This window comes from Saimiri boliviensis, chromosome 17, assembly GCF_048565385.1.
Source record: "Saimiri boliviensis isolate mSaiBol1 chromosome 17, mSaiBol1.pri, whole genome shotgun sequence".
NCBI lineage: Eukaryota > Metazoa > Chordata > Mammalia > Primates > Cebidae > Saimiri > Saimiri boliviensis.
This window is the reverse complement of record NC_133465.1, coordinates 70,485,295-70,510,764: the sequence shown is the minus strand read 5'-3', so window position 1 is coordinate 70,510,764 and position 25,470 is coordinate 70,485,295. Positions and strand designations below refer to the sequence as shown.

Here is a 25,470-nt window from a genome sequence, read left to right as displayed (position 1 = left end):
AGGCCGAGCCCAGTTGCCACAGCTGCAGGGGGACAGGGGATAGGCACCCGGGCCTTCTCCTGCCCAGTGCCCACTGGGAGCTCATCTGCAGCAGAACTCCCTGTCCCTCTCCCCTCCCTTCAAAGTGGCTTTTGCCTTCCCCAGTGTCTGCAAGGAGGGCTAAGGTCTGATGGAGCAGAGCGGGCTTCTTTCCATGCTTCTACCTCCTTTCTGGCCATGAGTGACCAAAGCAGAGCATACTCAATGCCCAGCCTGGAGGCTGCCTGGACGTCCACTCAGCGTGGAGGGCAGACCCGGGCTACAGCTTGGAGCAGAGCCCGCTCCTTTCTTCTTGGGCAACTTTGCCTTTCAAAACCAACCTCTCGCCGGGTACCGTGGTTCATACCTTTAATCCTAGCACTTTGGAGGCTGAGATAGGATCGTTTGAGTCCAGGAGTCTGAGACCAGCCTGGGCAACAAAGCAAGACCTTGTCTCTACAAAAAGTTTAAAAATTATCCAGGAGGCCGGGCGCGGTGGCTCGCGCCTGTAATCCCAGCACTTTGGGAGGCCGAGGCGGGTGGATCACCAGGTCAAGAGATCAAGACCATCCTGGTCAACATAGTGAAACCCCGCCTCTACTAAAAATACAAAAAATTAGCTGGGCATGGTGGCACGTGCCTGTAATCCCAGCTACTCAGGAGGCTGAGGCAGGAGAATTGCCTGAACCCAGGAGGCGGAGGTTGCGGTGAGCCGAGATCGTGCCATTGCACTCCAGCCTGGGTAACAAGAGCAAAACTCCGTCTCAACAAAAAAAAAAAAAAAAAGAAAAAAAAAAATTATCCAGGCATGGCAGCACACAGCCACAGTCCTGGTTGCTCAGACGCTGAGGTGGGAGGATCGCCTGAGCCCAGGAGGCTGCAGTGAGCTATGCAGCACCGCACTCCAGCCTGAGTGACAGAGTGAGACTGTCTCCAGAAAGGGAAAAAACAAATAAAACAAAAATCCTCCAATCTTCCCGGGCAGAACAAGCACATCTCCAAAGACCCTGGTTACCACTGCTGCCTGTTCAGGGCACACTGCACGGCGTCCTCCCAAGGCGCCCTGGGCACGTCTCCCACGTGTCCGGGGAGAACGGAGGTGGCTGGAAGGAAGCCTGGAAGGTGAACTGAACCTTGCCCAGGAATGCGCTGGCCAGAGCAAGCTCGTGAGTGGACAGGACCAGGGGGATCCCCCGAGTGGGCAGAGGGAGCCTGCCACGGATGGAGAACCACGTCCCCCAGGCTCTTCCAGGGCTCCGCAATCTATACCTCCTGAAAAGGAAGGGGCCGCTGCTGAGGCAGGGAACAGACTCAAGAACTCCCGCCAGGCGTCCCTGAACCTAGTCCTGCACCCCAGCTGCCCGCAGACTCTCATGGCCATGAGTAGGGGCAGCTGAGGAGGCAGGCGGGCAGTTCAGACCACCTGCAGCCTCTCTGACCACCTTGCCAGAGGCCAGTCTCCCTGTCACCCCTCCAGCACTCCATGGAGATGTACTTGGAGCTAGGACTATCTGTGCCCGCGTGTATGTATACTCGTGTGCCTCTGTGCAGGCGTGTGTGCTCTGGCTGGGTGTGCACACGTGTTCAGTCGGCCCTGCAGTGATGTGATCACAGGCATGTGACTGCTGGTAACCATTTAAAAAACGCTTCCAACGTACAAAATGTACGAAGGACACTGTCACAAAAGCCTGTGGACCCACCATTCAGAGCTATCAGAAGTTGATGCTCTGCTGTTTGCCCTTCAGATGTTTAAAGCAGCAAGCACTCCAGGTACCGCCAGAGGGCCTGGCGCATCCTCCTCAGCCCAGCCCCTACTGCCGGGACCCCTCTGGGGCTGCTGAGACCCCATCCTGGCTGTTTCTATGGGCCACCGTGGGACAAGTTGTCAAACGTGTGACTGGGGAGTGGAGGAGCCTGGGAGGAGCCCGGCACTGGGCACGCAGGAGCACGTCTGGGAGGCACGGACACTGCAGACAAGGAAACCCACTGGCACCTTCCACGACCAGCATCTCAAGGCTGGACAGAGAACCAGCCACCAGATGTGGCCCTCCAACCTGAGAGAGACCCCTTCGCAGGACTGGAGTCCCCCGCCCCACTTCATGCCAACGCCAAGGGGCCACCAAGGTGGCCTTCTCTGCATTACCAGACTTGGGGGCACCCTCCCCAGGGCAGGGAAGTGGGGACTGGGTACACAGGAGCGGAGCCGCCTGGGACGAGCTCCAGTGCTGGCTCCGACCATGCAGCTGCTGACCCTGCAATCACCCCTTGAGGTCCTGGGCTTCCTGCCACCCTGATCCCGGGGGTCAGGGATTCAGAAGCGGCTTCCGGTTTCGGCCCCACATCGCTGCCCTCGTACAGCTGGGGCCCAAAGGACACCAGTGACCCGGATAGCACTAACCAGGGTCCTGGTCCCTGGGGACGGACCCTCTCCGACAGCTGCTCTGCAGCGGAGAGAAGCCACTGAGACCTCCAGCTCCTCATGCATGCCCCTGGAAGGCCCCTGCCATGAGCGGGGCCTGCTCCTCACCAGCCTCACCTATCTGTGCTCCCTGATTATTGTCCCAGAGAGAAGGTCCCTCCTGGGAGACAGACTCTCAGGCAGGCACTGACCTGCTCCAACCCTGCAAGATGCAAACAGGAGCAGAGGCCACTCTGCGAGCACCCGCCATCATCTGGCCGGGGGGCTGTGGCCAGCGTCCGCCAGGCCTGACATGCCCACCCTTCCACCAACTGGTACCACCCAAAGTGCACAAGACCCATGTCCCCCAGAGGTACAGAGACCTGCGCACAGAGGCTGCTGAGCTGGCACCTGCGTTCCCCAGACCCTGGCCGGACGCCGACTGTGTGGGGCCTCATCAGGGACGGCCAGCACCTCAGCAGCTCCTGACTTGAGAAGAAAGGAGCAGCTCCTCTCTTTCCCTCCCCGGGAGCACTGCTGACAGCACCCAGGGGTGGCAGGCCTCACCCGGAGGATGCACAGCCCCGGCCTCACAGGGAACACACCAACTGCCTTTCCCGTCCTGACCAGCCCAAGCCATGGCCTCACGCTTAGGGTGATCGCTCAGGGAGGGAAGGCGCCGCCTCGCTGCAATCCTGGGCCGAAGGGAGCGGCAGCAATGCGGGCAGAGAACACCTGGCCGGCCTTACAGAGCCTCTCGCTGACTGTGCCTCTGGCAGGTCCTCTGCAGGTGATGCCAGGAGCCACCGATCACCAGCAGGAAACGGCTCGGGATCAAACCACGAGCAGCCAGACCAGGGGCCCATGCTTGGCTGCCGAGGCTGCAACACAGCCAATCCAATCAGGACGGCTGCTAATCTCCCCGCACAGCTCAGCCCTTGCCCCAGAGCTGTCAGCAGGCGGGCCCTAAGCCTGCAGGACCACCCCCAGCCGCAGCCAGAGGAGAACATGACCCTCCACTCCCCTACCACGAGGCCACTCTGCCCCCTTCCCCGGCTCAGGGTCCCCACAGACTTAAGCAGGAGCACCTACCTCTGCGAACAGGTGGGGCGGGGGACCCTGACAGACCCCACAGTGTGCTGGAGGCTGGACCCAGGGCAGGGTCCTCCTTCCCGAGCCTCCTGTTGGCTTCTTTGCAGGGGCTGTCTCTGGAGTAACCCTGCCTCTGTGTCCCACCGTAGGGAGGGAGGAATGGTGTGGGAGGAGGGGAGGTACAGCCAGGTCGGAGCAAGCGACTGGGCTCTGGAAGGGGAGCCCTCAGGCTGGCCTTAGGCCAGGGACCTCTGGCTTTGCTCTCATCTCCAGGCACTGCTGTGCTGGAGGGCCAGGGACCAACCAGGGACCTCAGCCTCAGGGACATGAGACTCATCTAATTAAGGCCTCCAAATGGTGTGTCAGAAAGACTTGGCAGCTTACGAGGCGGGTCCCTGGCGTGAAGGCCTGACAGCAAGTGTTGTGCCCAGAGGCTGCTGTCACAGTCACCGGCCCAAAGGGAGGCTGTGGCCTCCATCTGCAGGAGGATGCTGGGACGCTGGGGCTCCTTGGTGCACTGCGCATGGCGCTGCCTGAGCCCAGAGGGGCAACGACACAGCTGGACAAGCTGCCAGGTCTCGCGGAGAACAGGAGGCCCCGCCGGGTGAGTGGTATGAGGTCAGACAGTGCCTCCAAGCCACTGTGGCCAATGGGAGCCCCCGCAGACAGCCCCAAAGGCCCCTTGGGGTTCACATGGCCAAGGACCTTCCCTTCTGCCCAGGCGCCCACACTTCAGAGACCCAGAGATGCCGCACACATGAAGGGAGCCACCCCATGCCTCTAAGAGGGAGGCTGACTTGAGAGACACCAACACGTGCGGGGAGAGGAGGGGCACCTGGCCTGTGGGTCCCCAGCTCTCCCCACTGGGCACTCTGGGCAACGAGGGGTGTACTGCGGCCAACAGCTCTGGGAAGTTTCCGGGCCACACCTTAATTCCGTGACTCAGTTGCCACAATCCAGTTCACAGTTTCAGGCAGGGACAACGCCTGCCAACATCCTCTTCCGAGGCTGGCCCAACAGGGAGCTCCCGCCACTCTCCCAGACAGGCAGGGATGCCAGGCAGATGACAGAGCACAGGCCCAGTGCGCCCGGCAGGCACACACGCCCTGCGATCACAAACAAGCACGAGGAGGGCACCCGCGGGTACAGGGCGGCCTCTTCAAAGGACAGAAACGTCCCCGAGGCCTCCAGAGACGGGCACGGGCTGAGCAAAACAGCCTGGCTCAGGTGCAGCCCTCAGCAGGGCCACACAGCAGTAGGATGAGAAACACGACCGGCCCAGGGCCCCAGACAGGGACAGGCTGGATACGCGGCCCCGACCCCATGAAGACAGGCAGGCCAGACAGGCGACTGACCACACACGGGAAGCACAGTGCTCTCTCCTGGGGAGGGCTGCGGCCCCACTCACTGCAATGACAGCCTCCCTCACTGGAGACAGGCTGCGGTCCTCAAGAGCCAGCAACGCTCTACAGGGCGATTCGACCTTAGCCTCCCGCAAAGCCAGAGCCAGGCCAAAGGACAGCTACATGACCCTCTTCTCACACAGGCGGTTTCGGGCACACAGCGCTAGAGCCACCTGCCCAGGCATGCAGGCAGCACCGGGAGCCCGGTTCACTGGGACTCTGGCCTGCTGCTCCCATCCGCCACCCTGTCGGCCAGAAGAGGCCCAGGCTCAGTCCAGCTCTGTGCGCCCGAGCCTTGGGCAGGAGGTGGGGGTGTGTGCTCAGGAGTGCAGTCCCAGGCACTGCAAACCACAGCTGTCGGGAGGCAGACCAGATGGCCGCCCTCCACCTGTGGAAAGAACCAGTGCCACATGCACCCAGGAACCCCACGGCCCAGCAGCATGCTGGCCACCTGCCCTGGCCTTGCCCTTCAGCCTCCACGCCAGCTCCTGGTGGTGCCAGCCACCACGGAGGGGTCCGAAACAGACAGGGGGAGCCACTCACACATCTTAGCAAATCCTCCAGATTTTCACCCGTCTTAGCAAATTCTCCGGATTCCCGAGGCTCTCAGCTCAGGACCCTGAGCCCTGCAGGGGGCTGGGACATACACAGCACCGGCTCTGTGACCAGCCTCGGCCCGCCCTCCCTCAGGCCACCCTCCCTCGGGAAACCTGCCAGGCTTCCTCCTGGGCCACAGGCACATGCCAGGGACTGGCCTAGAGGACTCAGATCCAGCTGGCCACTCCAATCACCCCAAGTGGCCAGTCACCCCAAGGACAAAACCCAAGAGGACGAGAAGCAGACGGCCCTCGGGAAGTCTCACCTGGGCACCAGGTCAGAAGCTGTGAGAGCAGCAGGTGGGCCCCGGAACCACTCCTGCCCGAGCTGGAAAAGCACCCGAGGCCTCAACAGAGGCACCATTGCGGGGACTGGGAAACCAGGCAGGCAGCAGACAGCCAAGTGTGGGTGGCTGCCGGCTGCGGGATTAGAAGGGCTGTGAGAAGCTTCCGGAACTTGGAGCCGCCACTCCATTCCCTGACTAAGCACTTGCCATATCAAAGCAAAGCCCTGAAAGTCAACTGCAGAAACTCCTTCACCGCAGGGAAAACAACCTCCAGCCGGAGCCGGGAGGCCCTTCCCTCTGTGAGGTCTACGGGCCGCCAAGCCCAGGGCCGCCCCCCGCTGTGCACACCACTCGGCCAGAGCCACAGGCACAGAGGGACCCACAGCACCAAAGGCCGGCTCTGACCCTGCCGCTCCTCACTCCAGAAGCAGACAGAACAAAGGGGCAGCCCCAGCCACTCGTTTAAAGCAAAAAGAGACTCTCCGGGCTTTGACCCCGGGCCAGGCTCTGGTTCAGAAGCAGGAAAGCTAAAGCAGGCCAAGACCGGCTCTCTGCTCCAGAGACGTGGGGCTCACTCGGAACAGCACACCGGGCTAGAATGGGGGGACGCTGCCAGGACCCCTGCTCTTCCCACGAAGAACAGAGCTCAGGGTTCTGCAGAAAATGAAGAGGGCGGCGGGCACTGCCCCCGAATGCCCCTCATCCTGGGGGCTGAGAGGGTCTCCCCGTGAGGGCTGCACAGCCCGAGTCCGCCTCCCCCGCTGTGGGCGCCGCGGGGCCAGAGCTTCAGGCACAGAGATACCCGCAGGGCTAAAGGTGGACTGCCCTGTGAGGAGAGCAGGTGCCACAGCAGCTCTGTGCCACAGGGAAAGAAAAAGGTGGGAAGAATGAGAAGAATGAAGGTGGGGAAGGAATGAGAAGAGGAGAAAGGACCGCACCAGGAGCGCAGGCAGGGTTGGCACCACTGCTTGCCTGGCAACCCTGGCCTCTCACAGCCACAAGGCCACACCCAGAGGGGTCCGGGCGGGAGGCCAGCAGAGAGAGGACAGGGTGGAACCCTGCTCGGCTGGATGTCAAGACCAAATCCCTGAAAACCACCTCCCAGCCAAGCAAGGGTTGGGCTGAGCCGAGCACCTCTACCCACCAGCACAGACCGGGACTCCGCCTCCCTGGGAGGGGCTCCACCACCGAGGGTGGCTCATCCCCGGAGAGCAGGGACAGCTCCGTCCATCCACCCATCCTGGGGCAGCAAGGACACACGGAGGAGAAGGTGAGCAGAAACGAGCAACCGGGGCTGAAGAGGAAGAACAGGAAACAAACTCAACATTCGACCAGAGAGACTAAAAATAAGGCTATGGAGGGCCACAGCAAGCCACATCCCGCTAACAGGGCTCAGCTCATGGAGGAGGCACACCCACACACAGGCGCTACTAACACAGCCTGCAAACACAGAAAGCAGAACCCACCCGAGCAACGGCTGAGCCCCCGCCCCGGGGAGGGAGACGCTCGCCGCGTCACTGATGACACGAGTGGCCGCTGCACACCCCACAGGCCTTACGGAATTCATCCCGCAGGAGAGCTCAGCCTCAGGGCCCCCAGGAGCAGCTCATCGAGAAAAACTCACCAGGAGTAACTCAACTGCTGATCAAGGAAGACAGAGGAACTGTTACATGTGTGTGGAACATTCTACAGCAGAGAAAATGAAGGTACTCACGTGTGGCAAGAACACAGAGGGACCATCACACTTGGTGAGAAAGGTGAGCTGCTCAAATCTGTCTTCCTGTGCCACAGAGCCTGGATGTCTACGCGGCCCTGGGCTCCTGAAAACCCCGCCTCCCCTCCAGCCCCACCCCTCATATGCTCTAGACCAGGCGTCCCCAAACTTTTTACGTAGGGGGCCAGTTCACTGTCCCTCAGACCGTTGGAGGGCCGCCACATACTGTGCTCCTCTCACTGACCACCGATGAAAGAGGTGCCCCTTCCTGAAGTGCAGCGGGGGGCCGGATCAATGGCCTCAGGGGGACGTCTGCTCTAGACCTTTCTCAGTTCTGCAAAAAGCTCGATTCTGTCCACCTCACACCTTCGGACATACCCTATCTCCTCTCCTTCGCCCCTCCTGACCCCCAAAGTCCTCCCCACCCAGGTCCCTGCTCCTGTGGCCCCTGCAGGCTGCACACCACCCCCGATATCAGGTGACACCGTTCACGAGCCTCTCAAGATTGTCGCCACACCTAGATATTGTCAGGAAATCCCATAACACCCCAGGACAAAGATCTCCAGAGCTTCCAGGGAGAAAAAAGTAACATAAAATCAGCATCAAAATGCCACCCAACACAGCAGCGGTGGAAGCGGGAAGTGGACGGTGTGACGGCCTCAGACTCCAAACACGGAACATCTCCCACCTGGAATTCCAAACCGCTAAGCCACCAGCGCCAGGCAGAGACATCGCAGACACACACCGGCTCAAACGCATGCCCTATTCACCCACTCAGGAACCTAATACAGAAAGAAAAAGAAAAAGATGATTCCCCAAACGGTGGGAATAATACAGGAACAGTAAAGGCACGGGACCCAGAAAACACGGGCTCGAACCTGGGAGGGGGAGAAGCTGCCTCTGCATAGCCCAGCAGCCTGGGAGGGAGGAGGACCGCTCCAAAGGAGAAGAAACAGATTGCCCTCGCCAGCCAGCAGCAAAGCCAGGAGCAGCCGGGGTTTCGGGAAGAAATGTGTGACGGTGCACTGAAAAGGAAGAGAACAGAGAAGCCAGGCGGGGTGGCTCATGCCTGTCATCCCAGCACTTTAGGAGGCGAGGTGGTCGGGTCACCTGAGGTTGGGTGTTCAAGACCAGTCTGACCAACATGGAGAAACCCCATCTCTACTAAAAATACAAAATTAGCTGGGTGTGGTGGCGTATGCCTGTAGTCCCAGCTACTCAAGAGGCCGAGCCAGGAGAATCGCTTGAACCTGGGAGGTGGAGGTTGCAGTGAGCCGAGATGGCGCCATTGCACTCCAGCCTGGGCAACAAGAGCGAACCTCTGTCCCAAAAAAAAAAAAAAAATAGGCAAGTCCATTATTAATTCCAGAAAAACAAAGGCGCCATAATAAACATCATAAATTCATAGTACCACATTAATCAAAAAAAAAAAAAAAAACAGTCCACTGGACTTCATTAAAATTAAATACTTTTGTTCTTAAAACACTATTACAGAGCCGGGCACGGTGGCTTACACCTGTAACCCCAGCACTGTGGGAGGCGGAGGCAAGTGGATCACAAGGTCAGGAGTTTGAGAACAGCCTGGACAACATGGTGAAACCCCATCTCTAGCAGAAATATGGCATCAGCCGGGTGTGGTGGTGCATGCCTCCCATCCCAGCTACCTGGGGGGCTGAGGTGGGAGAAGCACTTGAACCTGGGAGGCAGAGGTTGCGGCGAGCTGAGATTGTGCCGCTGCACTCCAGCCTGGGCAACAGAGTGAGACTGTCTCTAAAGGAAAAAAAACCACTATCACCAAACAAAAGGCCCACCAGACTGGAAGGAAGTATGTGCAAAACGGATTCCTGGCAAGGGACTTCCATCTCGAGCACACAGAGAACTTTTATAACTAGAGAAGACAAAACCCAAGTGAAATAAAGGGGAGATCCAAACCCCCACTTCACTAAGAGACAGACAAGCGGCATGGGAGAACACCCACAGCAGCTCCACAACGTGAACCAAGGAGGCGCACACGCGGGAATGCCCCAAACTAAGAACACCTCAGTGTCCATCAGCAGATGAGGGTCTGACACGCACACAGCAGGGCCCTGCAGGCGACGAGGCGCAGTGAATGCCTAACACGGCAGCAGGACGAGGCTCAGAATAACCACGCACTCCCGAGGACGCCGTACGGAAAAAGAAGGCACGCCGTATGGTTCCACTTCTGTAAAACTCGAGCCAATGCACACTAAACCACAGTGACAGAAAGCGGATCAGCAGTTGCCTGGAGATGGGGAGGGAGGGCCCAAGGACTCTTGGGACAGGAGGGAGGGAGGGACACACAAGTTCACTGTCGTGACCGTGGCCACAGCTTCACAGGGGTACGCACGTCAGAACTCATCACACTGGACACTCAACACGTGCAGTTTATTACACTACAATCACACCTCAATAAAGCTGTGCAGTGATCATAGCATACTGTCTTGGCCATAAAAAGGATTTATATCATCAGATAACACCGTATGTGGGTTTAAACAAGAATTGTGATAATTGTATTGGGTGGGGCAAGGGAGAGCATAAAAAAATCCCAGTCAAATTCTTCCACAGGAACAATCCATTCCATGTCCGCACTTCCGGAGCAGAGGACGAGGAACGGCATAAACCTGCCCTCTGAGACACACAGTCAAGGGAGCTGCCCCCACGCAGTGGGACCTGGGCGCAGCAGGAGGGTGGGAAGGGGACAGCTTGGTTTTGAACAAGGATGTGCTACTTTCATAAAAACCCAACTCCCAAGTGACCCAGCAATTCCAGTTTCAGTGCATGCCCAGGAGAGAGAAAAACACACTCGCAGCTGCCGGAAGGTGACACAGCAACCCCGAGTAAATGAAATGGCCCCTCCATGCAACAGGTCATTGTTAAGCAGAAACGGGGATGAGGCCCTGACAGGGCTACAGCACGATGGACCCTAAGCACGTGCTCAGGGAAAAGGGGCAGACACAGAAGGTCACACCTGTACAACTCCACGCGTATGAAACCTCCACAATGGGCCAGCCCAGAGACAGACGCAGACGTGTGGCTGCGAGGGGCGGGGAGCAAGGGGATGAGGGAGTGACTGCTTAATCTATAAGGGGTTTCTTTTTGGGGTGATAAAAACGTTTTGGAGTTAGATGGGGTAATGGCTGCACACTGTAAATATGCTAAACCCACAGAACTGCACACTCCAAAGGGGTGGCTACATGGCATGTGAATGGTGTCCAAAGCTGCTACCAGGAAAAAACCCTGAGCCCCAGAGCAAGGCTGGCATCTGGCTGGCCCTCTGCAGATGCACACGGGGGGCTCCAAGCTCCAGGAGGGGCCCTGGGAGAGACTGCAGAAACCCACAGGTAGACGGACACTCCCTCCTCCCTCCCTCTCCCGGCGCTTCCCCCTGCTCCTCCTCCCCGTGCCCAGAGGCTCAGCGGCTTCTTGCAGTCAACCACCAAGGACTCTGCTAACAGGAAGTTCTGGAATCCCACTAGCTTCAGACACAGCCACGCCTCACTGTGGGCCACACACAGCCTGGAGTTCCCCACGGGCAGACCCTCATTCGAAGACAGGGAGAAAGCACAAGGTCCTCCAGCACATCTCCCAGCACGCGATTAATTACGTGAGACAATGCCTCCTTCCGCCAGGTGCAGTGGCTCGTGCCTACAATCCCAGCACTCTAGGAGGCTGACGTGGGAGGGTGACTTGAGCCCAGGAGCTCAAGATCAGCCCGGGCAACATAGTGAGATGCTGTCTATATAAAAGATTAAAATAAAAAAGTAGCTGGGTGTGGTGGTACATGCCTGTGGTCCCAGCTACTCAGGAGGCTGAGGCAGGAGGATCACTTGAATACATGAGTTGGAGGCCACAGGGAGCCATGATCATGCTACTGCATTCCAGCCTGGACAATAGAGCAAGACCCTGTCTCTAAAGAAAAAGAAAGAAAATGCCCCTTTCAAAGATACCCCCTGCTTCTGCGCTTCTCCAAACCCTGCAGACGTGGGCCAGGCCCCAGGAGTTCCAGGGGAGTCCCCAGAAGCCGCAATAGAGTCTTGGCCTCCACCGCCCAATGTGGTGCACCTCACACGCCACCCTCCAGGCTGAGTTTCTGGAGGCCTGGCAACCCCACCCACAGCACCTCCTCCCCTCCTCCCCAGCCTGTCAACACAGCAGGGCTGAAGAAACAAGTTGCCCAGGAATCACCAGACCTGCAGCAAACACCCCAGCAGGCCTGCCCCATGGAATGGCATCTGGGGGGGGCCTCCAATGAGGGGCTGCAGTCCCAGTGCAGGATGTCATGAGCAAGCTGGACAGCACAGAGCCTAGGCAGGCAAAGTTGGGTTCCCGGGGTCCCAGGCCCAGAGCATCAGCATCAGGGAGATGGAGCCTCTTCTGGGAGCTGGAATTGGCACAGAGCAACCCAGGACCCCCCACCCCACTGCCTGCCGACACGGCCAGGGCCTCTGTCAGTCAAGGGGGCCATCAGACCAAGAATAAAAGTAAAAAGGAGAAGGGACCAGGGCCAGTCACGCCTACGCTTGCCACCGAGGGTCTCCAGACCCACAGACCACCTCCCAGATCAGCAGCCACGGGGAGGGGCCACGGGCGAGCACGGCTGTCCTCTGTTACCAGAAAGGGGTCCAAGTGGCTTCTCCAGCAACTCAAGTTTCTGGAGTGTTGAGGGCCACTCTGCCGGCCACAGCCTGCTCCAGAAGCAGCCACTGAGCACAGGCCCAGCCGTTCGGGGGTCTCCAGGGCGGGCAGAGGAAACCTCAGCACTGCCCTGCTAGATGAGGGGACTGTGGAGGCACGCACCCCACCTGAGCCACACCTGTGCTGTGGCTCCACCACACAGGCCCCGACTTTCCAGGTTTCACACTGGATCCCTTGACATTGGTGTCACATGAGCCATCACAGAAAATCTGCAGAACGTAGACAAAGTGCCAATAGCATAACCTGGTGTGTACGTTACACCAGGAAATCCACCTGCCCACGCGGCTGGGTGTCTTCCTCAGGGCCGCCGCCCATGAGGGCTTGCCTTTCTCACTCTTCAATACTGGGAACGAATCCCCCCACCATGTAATCCCACCCTCCGAGCACACAGACCCCCGTGTCAGCTGTTCCAGTTTGCCGAGAATGCCTTTGAACATGGGTCTGCCTGCTTGTCCTCACCCCAAGCTGTAAGGCCTCGGGGGACAGGCACCCTCCAACCACTTCCAGCAGGGTGTGCGCCCCTCGAGGGAGCTCCAAGGGTGACTGTCATTAAAATATTTTCCTATTTGACAGGCAAAACCTGATCCCAAACCAAAAAGGGGGTGGACACAGGACAGGGCCCCAGCCGTCTGAAGACACCAAGCGGGGTCTCACCGAGTTCTTTGGAGCCCTGGCTCTCGCTGGCCAGCTCCCCCATCTTCACCAGGGCGTCAAAGTAGCCTTTGGCCGCATATGTCACACCTGGAAGAGAAGAGAAGGGAGTCGTTATTTCCCCCGTGGAGGACAGACGACAAGACCCCCAGCAAAAACACGGCAGTCACGGCACACACAAGCCAACCCCATCTCCGGCCCAGACAAGCCTGGAGAACAGCCAACTTGCTGTGATTTCTGGGTTGGACGGAACCCACCTCTTGCTGATATGCTTGTTTCACCCCAATCATGAGGGCTCCCTTGACTCTAAGAACACAGTTACTGGTTCAGGTCCTGGGCTATTCAAGTCAAACTGCTGAGTACTGATCCCTGTCACATGCTACCAGGCAGGGTGAGGGAGGGAGTGTCAGGCCAAGTTACTTCATGAGACAAAGAACCAACCCTAGGTAAGGAAGCTGCAGAGCTGGGCAGCAGGAAGCCGCTTCCCCACAGACCCCAGGGCTGAGGCTGCAGTGGGAGCACTATTTCATACTGCTTCACAGTGTCAGACCAGGACTCCCGCTCGGGGGCGGGTCACGCTGTTCAAAGGAGAGCAAACGCATCCAGAGGGGCCTCCCCCCGCCTTCCCTGTCTCAGAGGCAGAGTCTGATCTAATCAGAAGTGGGTGTGAAGGGCTCCAGCAGCTGGACTCCTCCCCAGCCACAGGGCTGGAGCAGGCTCCAGGAGAGCCAGGGTCTCCTCCTCAGGGACTCCGGGGAGTGCCTGGCAAACCCCTCCACCTGACGGGGAGCCCCACCCGACCTCCAGGCTGCAGAAAGGGCCAAGCAAGGCCCTGGAGAGGAGCGTAATTACGATTTCTAATCCATTTTCTGCAGAACCCACTTAAGGGCTTATCACTGGGCACTTTATCAAATTTTATTTATATACTTTTCAATTAAGAGCACACATGCGCTCTGCGGCACAGGACCATGTCCTTGGGGGAATGCCGGGCTGCTGTGGCCTGGGAGCGGCGGCTTCCCAAAAGGAGAAGAAAGCAAAGCGGCTCAAGTGTGACTCCGGGCAGCTGGCTGCGGCTGCGGCGGTGCTGCCGGGACGGCCGCGCTCATTCCTTCGAGGCCATCAGGAAACAGAGGAGGAGGAAGGAAAGCCCCCAGCGTCTGCACTCAGCCCACCGCCCTCACGAGGAGCCAGGCGGGTAGAAAGGCCCGGAAGGAACCCGTGTCTCGGCAGCATCAAAGGGCTGACTGAAGTGGAAGGGCCTGCTCAGCCGGAAGAGGCAGGCACAGGCGCCGGCCCCGCTGCGACCCACTCCAAGTGGCCTCCACACCACGTCCCTGCACGGGTGGCCGGGAACGAACCCGCCACTCGGAGCAGCGTGAGGGCTACCACGGACTTGCCATAGACAGGCCGCCAAGTGTCCTGCAGACGAGTGGCTCAGGAAAAGGAAGCCAGTCTACAACGAGCAAGGGCAGCCCCATCTCCAGGGTGGGACCTTCTGGACCCCAGATTCCCACCCATGATGCTCACAGTTCAGACCCGGCTGGGAAGAGATGGACGACTGGCCGCATTCACGGGGATGGAAACGAGCTGGGCTCGGAGAATCCGTACACTGCTGGCCGTGGCCGGAGACCACGGGATCGCCACGGTTGCAAGCCCCCTGCACCCACCTCGAGCCAGGCCTCCGCCTTCCTGCTCTGATTCAGGAGCCTCTTTCCAGAGTCAACATCTCACACCAGAGGCAAAGGCAGCTCTCCCTGGGACCCCCAGGAAGTTACCCAGCAAGCGGAGAGCACCGTAGGGAGCAGACCACGTTGCAGCTGCCACCAGGAGGCCACACCAGCTCTCAAAGCAGCCACAGGCTCTGCTGCCGACTTCCTCTGCCTTGACCAAGAGGCTCCTGGCTGGGGGACAGGAGCCAGTGCCATAGCCAGGATCTACACTGTCATGCAGACCCTGGAGGCCGGGCGCGGTGGCTCACGCCTGTAATCTCAGCACTTTGGGAGGCCGAGGCGGGTGGATCACGAGGTCAGTAGATCGAGACCATCCTGGACAACATGGTGAATGAAACTGTCTCTAATAAAACGCAAAAAAATTAGCCAGGCATGGTGGCGCGTGCCTGTAATCCCAGCCACTTGGGAGGCTGAGGCAGGGGAATCGCTTGAACCCAGGAGGCGGAGGTTGCGGTGAGCTGAGGTCGCGTCACTGCACTCCAGCCTGGGTAACAGAGTGAGACTCTGTCTCAAAAAAAGACAAAAAGAACCTGCAGACTTCCGCGGGAGAAAGGACAGCTCCTTAGGACAATTCTGATGGGCCCATATAGAGGAGGGGCAGGGTGGAGAGAAACAATGCTGTTCCTGGGGCAGCCACGGGGGGGCCCTGCAGGGTGGGGCCCAAGGGAGCTCTGTGTCCCCTTCATGCCCACAAGGAAACACGAAGGTCACCTCTGCTAGACGTGGCAGGCAGGCACAACTGGCCCACCTGGAGAGCTGAGGAGGAGGGCAGTGCCAGGGACAGGCCTTCTGCTGGGTGCTTGGGTGAGGTGCTTTGTCCCCAGGTGACAACGAAGTAAAGGTGGCAGAAAAAGAACGAGGACAGACCAACTCCGGCCTCCTCCTTGCTACCTCTAACCTGGCACCAAAACTGGACAACCAACTCCACCCAACCCGTGGGTGGCGAGACACCAGGAAGCTGTGGAGGAGCCGCACGTGCGGGGTCATGTCTCGGGAAACACATCTTCTCCTCCCTGCTAGGGGGTGTGGATTCTGCTTATGAAGACGCTGCAGTTGGAGGGACAGACACGGTCAAGGGTACAGGGAGCCCAGGGTCACTGCCCAAGAACCACGAGTCCCCAACCGTGGCAGGACTCAGCCATGAGCACCTGCGGGCCCAAAGGGGCAGGCACAGAGGGCTTCTGGGGACAAGGAAGAAACTGCCCACTGGGACAGGAGGACCCACGTGCACCCAAGGCCCCGAGGCGGAGCGCCTGGGTAGGGTGGGGGCAGTGGGAAGAAAGGAACGGCCCTGTAGCCCCCGGCCCCCCACACCCTCCGTCCTGGCTCTCCGTTGGCAGGAGCCACAGGGTGTTCACTCATCAGAGAGGTGACGCAGTTCCCAGAGCCAAAGCCGCTGCAGCTACCAAGAACTTCATCCCAGCCCCGATCCCACAGTTTCCACACGGTTCTGAGGGCCTGACATCTGCACCCCTCCTGCCTCCAAACGCCACGGGACGAGAGCGGCCTGCACAGCCAGGGGCATGCTGCCACGGTGACAGCAGACAGGCCAGAGCGCAGGGCTGCACCTTGGCTCACAGAGCCTCTGTCGGGCTATGTTTCTGGAACCAAAGACCTCCTTTCGCTCCTGACCAGGCCCCACGGCTGTGCCCAAGTCCATCTGCCAACCCAGGAAGCAGCTCCCACCCCACGGGGCCAGGGGGCAGTTCTACCTGCCAGCGCCTTCTCATAGTTCTTCCCCATGGCGATGAAGTTCCGGAGGCTGGGGTTGAACTGCTCCATGATGGTCTGGAAGAAAGCAGAGAAGAGAAGAAACGGCATTACTGGCAGGGGTCACCCTAGTGACTCTGAAGGGTCTGAACACAGAGAAAACCCAGAGCAGGCATCGCCTGCTGCGGGTCGAGACCACAGACGCTCAAGCGGGGCTTCCCAAGTTCAAATCCCAACCATGCCCCTGACCAACCTGAGCCTCGGTTTTCACATCTCTACAATGGGGATAGGACGAGGCCCCGCCGCAGAGGTGTTGGGATTGGAGGAGCGACTCTGCACGGTGCAGCAGGCGGTACGTGACTGGCGCTCAGATGCGCTGCTGCCGAGGCTCAGCCCAGTCAGCCCAGAAGGACCCCCCACCAGCCACACACAATCGCTCAGCTACACCGGCGCCCTCTCCCACTGAATCCTACTCAACACATCAATTACCAGACATCAGCTCTGATTAGTGCCATCACAGCCTGATCTGCAAATGCCACACTATGAATAATCCAGCGGCTCTGGGTCTGTTTGCCTGACGAACGGGCATCTTGGTGCCAAGATCAGCAGTTCTTAGACTCAAGAAATTAGATTTTCACTGCGAAGGCCAAATAAATGTTTTAATTACATGGCATAAAAACAGGCACACACAAACAACCGCCAAATGAGACTTCTACCAGCACAACACGCGCTGTCAATGGCCAACCCCCGCCGGCAAGGGCCGGGGAGCAGCTCCAACAGAAACCCCGGCTCCGCCACCTTCTGTCTCTTCCGGTTGTTTGTTGTGATGTGATCCTGATCTTTCCTGAGGATCACAGGAAGGGAAGCCGCCCAGCCTGCTCACAGACAAGCAGGAGGCTGTGGGGCCCCCACCCAGCTCCAACCTGTGGGCGAGGGGGTGGGGAGGGAAGGGCAACTCCATCCTCCACCCCCTCCCAGCACCTGGCCTCAGCCTCCGGAGCCACCAGGGCGGATAAAAAGGGCATTTAGGGACAAGAAAGCCACTCCCCACCATCAGATCCGGCTCCAGAAAACCCGCTATTTGACGCGGGCTCCAACCGCTGGCCAGGGTGTGCTCCTGGGGAATGAGGCCCTGAGGTCTGCGCTACCACTAGGGCTCGAGCAGGCCGGGTGCACCTCAGTTCTGCGTCTGCTGGAACCTCAGGTGGTCATGTCACCCAGCCAGGTCCCAGGGCAGGTGTCCCTTCCTTCCTGGATGCAACAAAGGTGAGGGTACCTCTGCGTGCTGGACCAGAGCCCATGTGCACGGGGGTGGGGGACGCAGCAGCCACCCAGCCACACCAAGTTCTGTTCTCACAGAGCCAGTATCAAGCAGAGAGGGCAGGACAAGGGGGCCAGGGCTTCCGCAGGAGTGAGATGGGCACGCTCAGCGAGACGTGGAGAGCAGGCAGGGAAGCACTTCCCATGCCAGAGAGCAGCGGGCAGACCGAGACAGGCCCACAACAAGTTCCTGGGAAAGCAGGACCCAGCACGGGGGTGGAAGGGGCCCAGGAGAGGCAGGAAGAGGAAGAGGAGGATGGGACGGCCCCTGAGGCCAGGCTGCACGAAGCTACAGAGGATCTGAGCAGAGCGACTGGCCAGTTACATTTAGATCCCACTGGGTCGGGTGTAGTGGCTCACACCTATAATCCCAGCAGTCTGGGAGGCAGAGGTGGGAAGATCACTTAAGCCCAGGTATTCAAGACCAGCCTGGGCAACATGGCGAGACCCCATCTCTACAAACAATTTAAAAATCAGCTGGGTGTGGCGGTGCATGCCTGTAGTCCCAGCTACCCAAAAGGCTGAGGTGGGAGGATTGCTTGAGCCTGGAAGGTCAAGGCTGCAGTGAACTGTGATTGTGCCACTGCACTCCAGCCTGGGTGGGCAGAACCCAACGCCGTTATCCGAAAAAAACAGAAGAGAGATTCCTCTGCCTGCTCAGGGAAGACCAGATTTTATGTAAGGGCTCTGGCGTATGCTGGGAGACCCATCAGAGGCTCTGGGATTCTCAGAGGACAAGCAGGTGCTACGCAGGCCTCTGTTCTAGGGACGGAGATGCTGCAGCAGAGCCGGATTAGAGCTGAGCTAAGAAAGCCCTTAGCATGGAACCAGGAGCCTGGGTGCTTTCATTCCCAGGAGTGCCTGGGAGTGAGGGCAGAGAGGCCACACAGGGAATGGGGTAAGACGGGTCCAGCGCCCAGGAGAACGTGAGTCACAGATGACACCTGAGAGTTACCAGCAGAGAGGTGAGCGCTGGGACCCGGAGCACTCTCGGAAGCCTGGTTCAAACTGACCGGCGCAGACCAGGACGGCAGCAGAGGCGGTCAGGGAATGCTGTCGATGTGCGTTTACTGTATGTCATGAAAGTGCAGACGTGGGCCATTGGCCAAGTGAGGTGGGTGCAGCTGGGTCTGGTGCTCTGGTGAGTGTGCACAGACACAGGCACGTGTGCACATTGTGTGTGCATGCATTCGTGTGCGTTCCTGTGTGCACGTACATATCTGTGTGTGTGGCGCTGTTGAGCTGCAGCATCAAACATGTTTCTCGCCCTGTGACAAAGGTGCGAAAACACTACCACAGAGGGTGGGCGTGCTGGAGCGGACCCCTCGCTCACAAGAGCCCCACGTGCTTGGCTCCAGGACCGTGACCCCCCCGCCTACCACGGGCTCCTGGGCAGGACCCTGGGCGGAAGAGGAGGCTCAACCTGAGCCCCATGAGCTCCACCAACACCCTGAGTGGCAGGAGAACAGGCCAGGAGCCACCCAGTGCCAGCCAAGGCGGGTCAGCACGGCAGCCATGTGCACCGCGTGACGCACGGGGCAGCCTCGAGGTTTCGCTTCCTTAGTGCAGCAGCTGAGCTCACTTGGAAGGAATGAGGGCGTGAGCGGGCAGGGGACAGCCGCCAGGCCACCTGGGCATGGCCGTGCCTCTGTCTGCAAGAGAAGGGCGGTGCCCAAAGGCAATGGCAGTGGCATGGATTCCACTGAGCCGACATTCTAGGCGGGGACTCCCCTTCCAGGGCAGAAGGGCCAGTTCCTCCTTCTACATCTGCATACAGCACCCAGCCCCTGGGCCAAAAGAGCGGCCTTCTGTGGAGCCCTGCCTCAGGCACCCGCAGCAGGCGTCACCCACCCTCCTCCAGGCTCCTCCCTCCCGGGAAACACAGGAGAAGCCAAATGGCCCATGAAGAGCCCAGCACCTCTGGTGGGAGCCCAGCTCCCGTCAGGCGTCTCTCTGAGCCCCAACCGAGTCCATTCCATCATCCTAGAGCTTTTCCAGCCCTGCGGGCCCGTGTGAAGGCCCCCAGCATGAGAAGAACCCGCTGTGGGGCACACGCTGCAGCCCAGCCTCCACCTCCGCCTTGGCACCGGCTCCCCAACCAGGTCAAGGTCCAGGTCTGGGGGTCTGTGGCCAAGGGGCTTTGCAGTGCCCAGGGGGTCCCCAGGTGGGGGCAGGGGAGCCAATGACAGGACGCTCCAGCTCCTCTGGAGCAAACACCCACAGCAGCAGCACTGGGTGGATAACTCTGTTTTCAGTCACACCGACGTGACTTCTCAAGTCACTGAACAAGTGTCTCTCTTCGCAGGATGCCACCAGGAAGGACCTGAGCTCAGATGCTCAGACACCCAGATGCCCGGACAGTGCTGGGGGGCGGGGAGGTCTGGGGCTTTAAAGGGGCTAGTATCAACACCAAAGGGCGGCAAAACAGAAAAGCCCAGGCCAGGGGGAAGAAACTGCACAAGAAAATGACTTCCGGCCCTCAGAAGGGCCACCCCCTGCAGCGGGTCTGAAGTGAGTTTAAAGCCCAGCTGTCCACACTGCGGGTGCCCAGGGCCGCACTGCGCCGTCCTCACGACCACGATAAAACTCAAGGGCTCCGGGGCGGCCACAGGCACAGAAAGAGCTTCCAGGGGTCCATGCTATGACCCCGTCCCTGCTGCCAGGACAGAATCCTACACCATGAGCATCCACCACACTGTCCTCAAACTCCAGAACCTGTATGGTGTGCATGGAGCTCTGCTGTGACCCAGTGACCACACACTGGCTCCCTGGGCAGCGCGCCTGGGCCAACGCAGACTTCCACTGACTCGTGTGTTCATTCACTATTCGGCAGGGAACACTTTTCGCACCCCAGGTGGGGTCCTGGGGTGCCTGCCCACAAGGGGCTCCCAGACACGCTGTGGAAGGCTTCCCTCCTAGAACAGAGGCTATGAAGGGCCAGGTGAGGAGAAGCCCCTGCCCAGGGATGCTGGCAGGCTTGGCTGCCCTCCTGTTGGGACGCACAAAGAGAAAGATGTCTCACAGGCCCTGGATGGCATGGACCCCAGCTGTCCCTACTGCAGCCCCCAGGGACCCCAGCTATGCATGTCTGCAGGTACGAATGGGAGGGCCACGTCCCCCAGCTGTAGAGGTGGCCGTCAGAGAACGTCGATGAGCCCAGGGAGCCCTTCTGGCTGGTGAGCTGCTGGACACTGCTGGCCAGCATGATTCAGTGCCACGGGCCGGCCTGGCCAGTGCGGGCACAAGGCCACAGAACTACTGTAGTCACCACCTCCTTCCAACCTGGGGAACACAGGGAGGGTGGCCAACACATTTAGAGAAAAGAGCTTTGCCAGACGACTTTGCTCTCCCGCCCACTCCGGGCTGTGCTGGGGTCCACCTTCCACCTGACCACTCAGGAATTCTGTTTACCCCCGGCTCTCTCCTGTGACGCAGCCTCTCCAGCATTTTCCTGGCAGGGTGGCCACAAACAAAAGCAGTTTCTCTGCTGACAGAAAGAGTGACCTCCCCCTTCCCTCCAGCCCCTCCAGGCAGATGCCAGGGTGGGCATGTCCGGCCAGCCCCTGGGCCTGCGTGCATCTATACCCATGCATGCACAACAGCCGCATGTGCACTACACTCACGCATGTGCCGGACACGTGCCTGTGTGTAGTCAGGCTGAGCCATGTTTCCTATCCACTCAGAAGAACAAACTTAAGAGAAAAGGTGGATGCTGGGACCCTCCTGGCTGCCTTAAAGCCTCATCACCTAATCCTCACCCAGCCCCGCCATGAGAGTCCCTGTCCCATCTTACACACAGGCAAAGTGAAAGTGAGGCTCAGAAAGGCAGGGGCCTGCCCACTAGCTCCTGATGGAGCCCAGAGTCCTGGCTCCAACCCTGCTGCCCACACGGCCAGCCTCAGCCCTCTGTCCCCTTCGGCCCTGGTGCTGCACCGGACAGGCTCCCTGAGGCCACATTCCAGCAGTATCAGGAAACGGGTGACTCGATCCACCTGGCCTCTCCCAGGACAGCCAATGCCCAAGGCAACTGACTGCGGTGGGGAGGGGCCCTGCCCACCCACTCCCTTGCCCAGGGACCGCCACAGATACTGAGGATCCAGGCTGCTATTACCCACCGGACCACCGCTCTCACTTCCACCTCTGTCCAAACAGGCAGAACCAGGTGCCAGCTGCTGGGCCAGCAGCGCCAGAGAGGACTCCTCTGGCCCACTGTGCCACCACGGCCACAGCATGAGGGCCCCACACACAGACATGGACCCCACAGCACCCACGGCCCTGGTCCATGTAGACCTGGTGGGCCCCTGCCTAGGACACCATGCTCCAGGGAAGGGCACACAGGACAAAGCTGAGCCCGGAAGCCCCAGGCCACATGTCCAGCACAGAGAGGGGAGGGGCAGGAGGGGCCGGGCAGCACGTGGACAGTGTCCGGCCAGAAGGACTTCAGGGTTTTCTGTCGAGGGGCCACAGGCTCAGTTCCCTTGGCTACCAGAAGGGTTTGGGGGCTCCTGCAGGCAGAGAGCATCAGGAAAGTGGCAGAGTCCTCCAGGGCCACTGCTGACCCCACACACAGGAGCACTGATGAGCTCCAGACCCTGGGACCTGGCTCACAGGGCAAGAGGAGTGGGGCTGTGGGGTGTGAAGGAGCCTGGCTGGAGCGGTGTGGAAGGTCCTGTCCCCGTCTAAAAACTTGGACACCTGTCCTGGAGGATCCTTCCTTTAGGAATGAAACCAACTCCAGGAGCCCAGCTGGGAAGGCTGCCTGGAGGAGGCAGATCTTGAACTGCATCTTGCTGGGTTCAAGTCAGAGAAAAACTACAAATGCATATGCATGGATTTAGAACCAGATGCATGGAAGCTTCTGGAAGGAACTGGCCCACAGGGTGAGGATGGGGACATGAAGGTGGGCTGGAGCCTGCAGAACGGGATCCCAAGGGGAATGGTGACAAACCAGGCAAAGACAGCACCCTCCTCCTCACCCTCCGCAGCAGCCAAGGTTGCAGGAGCTCTGCCTCCCTGTGGGTAATAATGGGGACCCCACAGTGGAGGGCAGGAGGAAACCATATGGCCAAACCCCTCTGCCAAGCCAGGGGCTCCCACCCCAATCCCCCCAGGCCATGAGACCCCAAGGAACTCAGGCCTCAGCTAGGCAGCCGGGGTCGGGGACAAGGGCAGCAGGAGCACACAGGAGGCCAGGCCAGCCAGGCCGAAGGAGACACGGGAAAAGCGCTGCAGAGGACTCTAGGTGTCAGAAAGGAGGGGCCTCCCTGAAGGCAGGAGGGGAGCCAGCCTGTTCAGAACAGAAGGAGCTGGTCCCCTGCCCTGCCCCAGGGGGTCAGGAGGGGCCGCTAGATTCTCCAAGGGTGGCTTCAGCATGGCCTGGCTGACCCAGACTCCCCCAAAGCCATACAGAACAGACACATGGAAGAGATAACCCAGCCCCTCCTGGAAGCCTGAAGGGAGACGCTGAGGGCAGGTCCCACCCATACCAGGGACTCCTGCAGGGCTCAAAGCAGCCTGGCCATGGATCACAGGGGTCGGGGCTGGGATGTCCCCAGCCTAAGGTGGTAGCCCCAGTTCTCAGCCTCCAGGACCACCCTGAGAAAAGCCATTAACATCATAATAAAGTGACTACTCATGCCTTTGGCATGGTACCCAGATATGACCAGAGGCGCAGGGAGCCTCCTGTCAGGAGGAGCCAGAGGCCTGGGGACTCCTTTCCTCACGCTGCCTGCCCTGCCCATCAGAAGCCTGGGATTCCCCAGGACAGGGACCATGGATGCTGCAGCTAAAAACAACATGAACAAATGCCAACCCTCAGGCCAGCTCCTGAGCCAAGCGCTTCTGCCCTCCACCTATGAGAAGGGCCACATGGCCATTGTCCTGGGGCCCCGCTTCCCTTTCAGGGTTGTGGCAGCATCACCCTCCCGCGGGCCTTGGACACCCACATGCCCTCTGCAGACGTTCTCCTGGGATCTGCCACTCTCAGGTGCCCCAAGTCTGAGCCCTCCTAAACGAGGTCCCCAGGAGCAGAGGTCCACGAGGGCAAAAGTCAGATGCCCCGACCTGGCCCGCATAAAAGGAGCCGTGGCCCAGCAAGGTCCAAACACAGCATCAAGCAGCCTGGCCACTTCCTTCCTGTCCCAGAGGCACATCCTGCCCGCCCAGCTGCCCAGCTTCAACAGGGACATAGCCCCTGCCAGACACCTTCCAACGTCCGGTCACCCGGGCCTGGGTCACAGAACTCATCGGCAACTGCTCAGCCTCACGGGGTATCCGGCCCACCTGGAACGATGCATTCCAGCTGCCTTTTGCCTGTGGCCAGCACTGAGCTGGCGCCTCCCCAGACGACTGCTCATCCAGTGGAATCAGCTGCCCCTATGGAAATCTTCCCATTGTCATAAACTGCGGGCTGCTATCTGACTAAGGTCGGAGGGAAAACCATCATGGGCCCCCAGTACGATAGAGAGGTGGCCGCCTCTAGACAGCATGGAGGACTCAGCCTCTCCGGCAGCTGCTGCACCTGCGTTGCAGGGTGGGGCCCATTGGGTGTCATGGCTGAACTGTGTCCCCTCCCCAAACGTACACGCTGAAGTCCTAACCCTGGCATCACAGAGTACGACTGTGTTTGGAAACGAGGTCTTTACGGAAGGGATTAAAGTAACTGGGGTCACAGCGTGGGCCTTTTCATAAGGCCCCCGTATGACCAGTGCCCTTATAAAAGGGGAGAAGAGGCCACAGACGCCACAGGGATGCCTGGGCACTGCGGCCATCCTGTTTGTGCGCCTGTCTGTGGCACCACGTTGGACCCCTCCAACGTGGAGAGGCCCGGTCACTAGGTCACTCATTACCACCAATCACAGAACCCAGTCTGGTCACTGCCCGGCCTGCGTTCATCCCCGAGGCCACGGCCCCATCCTCCCCGGTGAAGGCACTGGCCGGGTCTTTAGGGCTGGGCTCATTGCTGAGGAGCAACTGTGGCCAGGCAGGGAGGCAGGCTCGGAACACCCCCACCGCTCCTCCGCTCGCCAAGCTCAGGCCAGGCAGGTGGGAGGCGTCGGCCCCAGGCTGCAGCCACAAACAGCAGCAGAGGCACCCAGGAAAGCAGAGGGCAGCCAGAGCCTCGGGGCAGGGCCTCCCTACTCTCCACCACTGACCTCTGACCTCTGACCTCTGAAGAACTTTCAGCTCTACAAGCTAGTGATCATGGCCACCAGTTACCCTGTACTCTCCGCCAAGAAAGACGCTACCATCTCACCGAATTAATGAAAAAACGGGTCCAGCAGCGAGCCGCCTGCCTGAACTCCTCGAACTCCTGGATGGAAGGACAGATGCACCACGCACCGCTGGAGAGCCAGAGCGCCCCAGAGTTGGCCAGCCGGTTTCAACGGGCTCAGCCACTCCAGGTGATGGGTGAGGACACACTTCTCTCCCCGACTGAGGATCTCGTCAGGCGGAGACACCCAGGACCCACACAGAAAGCAACAGCAACAAGGCTGCCCATGAGAACGCCCAGGGCAGTGTCCACTATGAGCAGTGGCAAGGCCTCCCAGGTGCCAGGATGCTGCAGGGCCTGGCCGTTCCCAGAGCCAGAGCGTGAGACACAGTGATACCGCCCAGGCCCCCAGCATCCCAGCTTCACAGCCACCTCCCCAGATGGGACTCCTGCCGCAGCGCGGGGCTCTGCTCCATGGCCTGGGGCCGCCAAGGCCCTGGAGTCTCAGCCCAGGGCAGGACAGGCGGAGGCTTACACTCCATCCACGCCTAGACTGCATGAGAATGGGCCTTCCGTGGCAGCAGGGAGCCAGCGGAGGTGGACCCAGACCTCCTCTGCCAGA

General features: G+C 59.8%; 1 protein-coding gene across 7 annotated transcripts in view; it reads right to left on the bottom strand.

The window, feature by feature from the left end:
* BAIAP2 (BAR/IMD domain containing adaptor protein 2) overlaps nt 1-25,470 on the bottom strand; it is a 78,070-nt gene that overhangs the window by 45,390 nt on the left and 7,210 nt on the right. For 6 of the 7 annotated variants that reach the window (XM_039477011.2, XM_039477012.2, XM_039477009.2 and 3 more), the window contains 2 exons: nt 16,318-16,393; nt 12,879-12,965 (listed from right to left, as the gene is read on the bottom strand). In XM_039477011.2, coding sequence (XP_039332945.1) covers nt 12,879-12,965; nt 16,318-16,393 — 163 coding nt within the window. Of the gene's footprint in view, nt 1-7,508; nt 7,629-12,878; nt 12,966-16,317; nt 16,394-25,470 lie in introns of those variants that run through there. The other variant, XM_010342321.3, reaches the window with a different exon arrangement.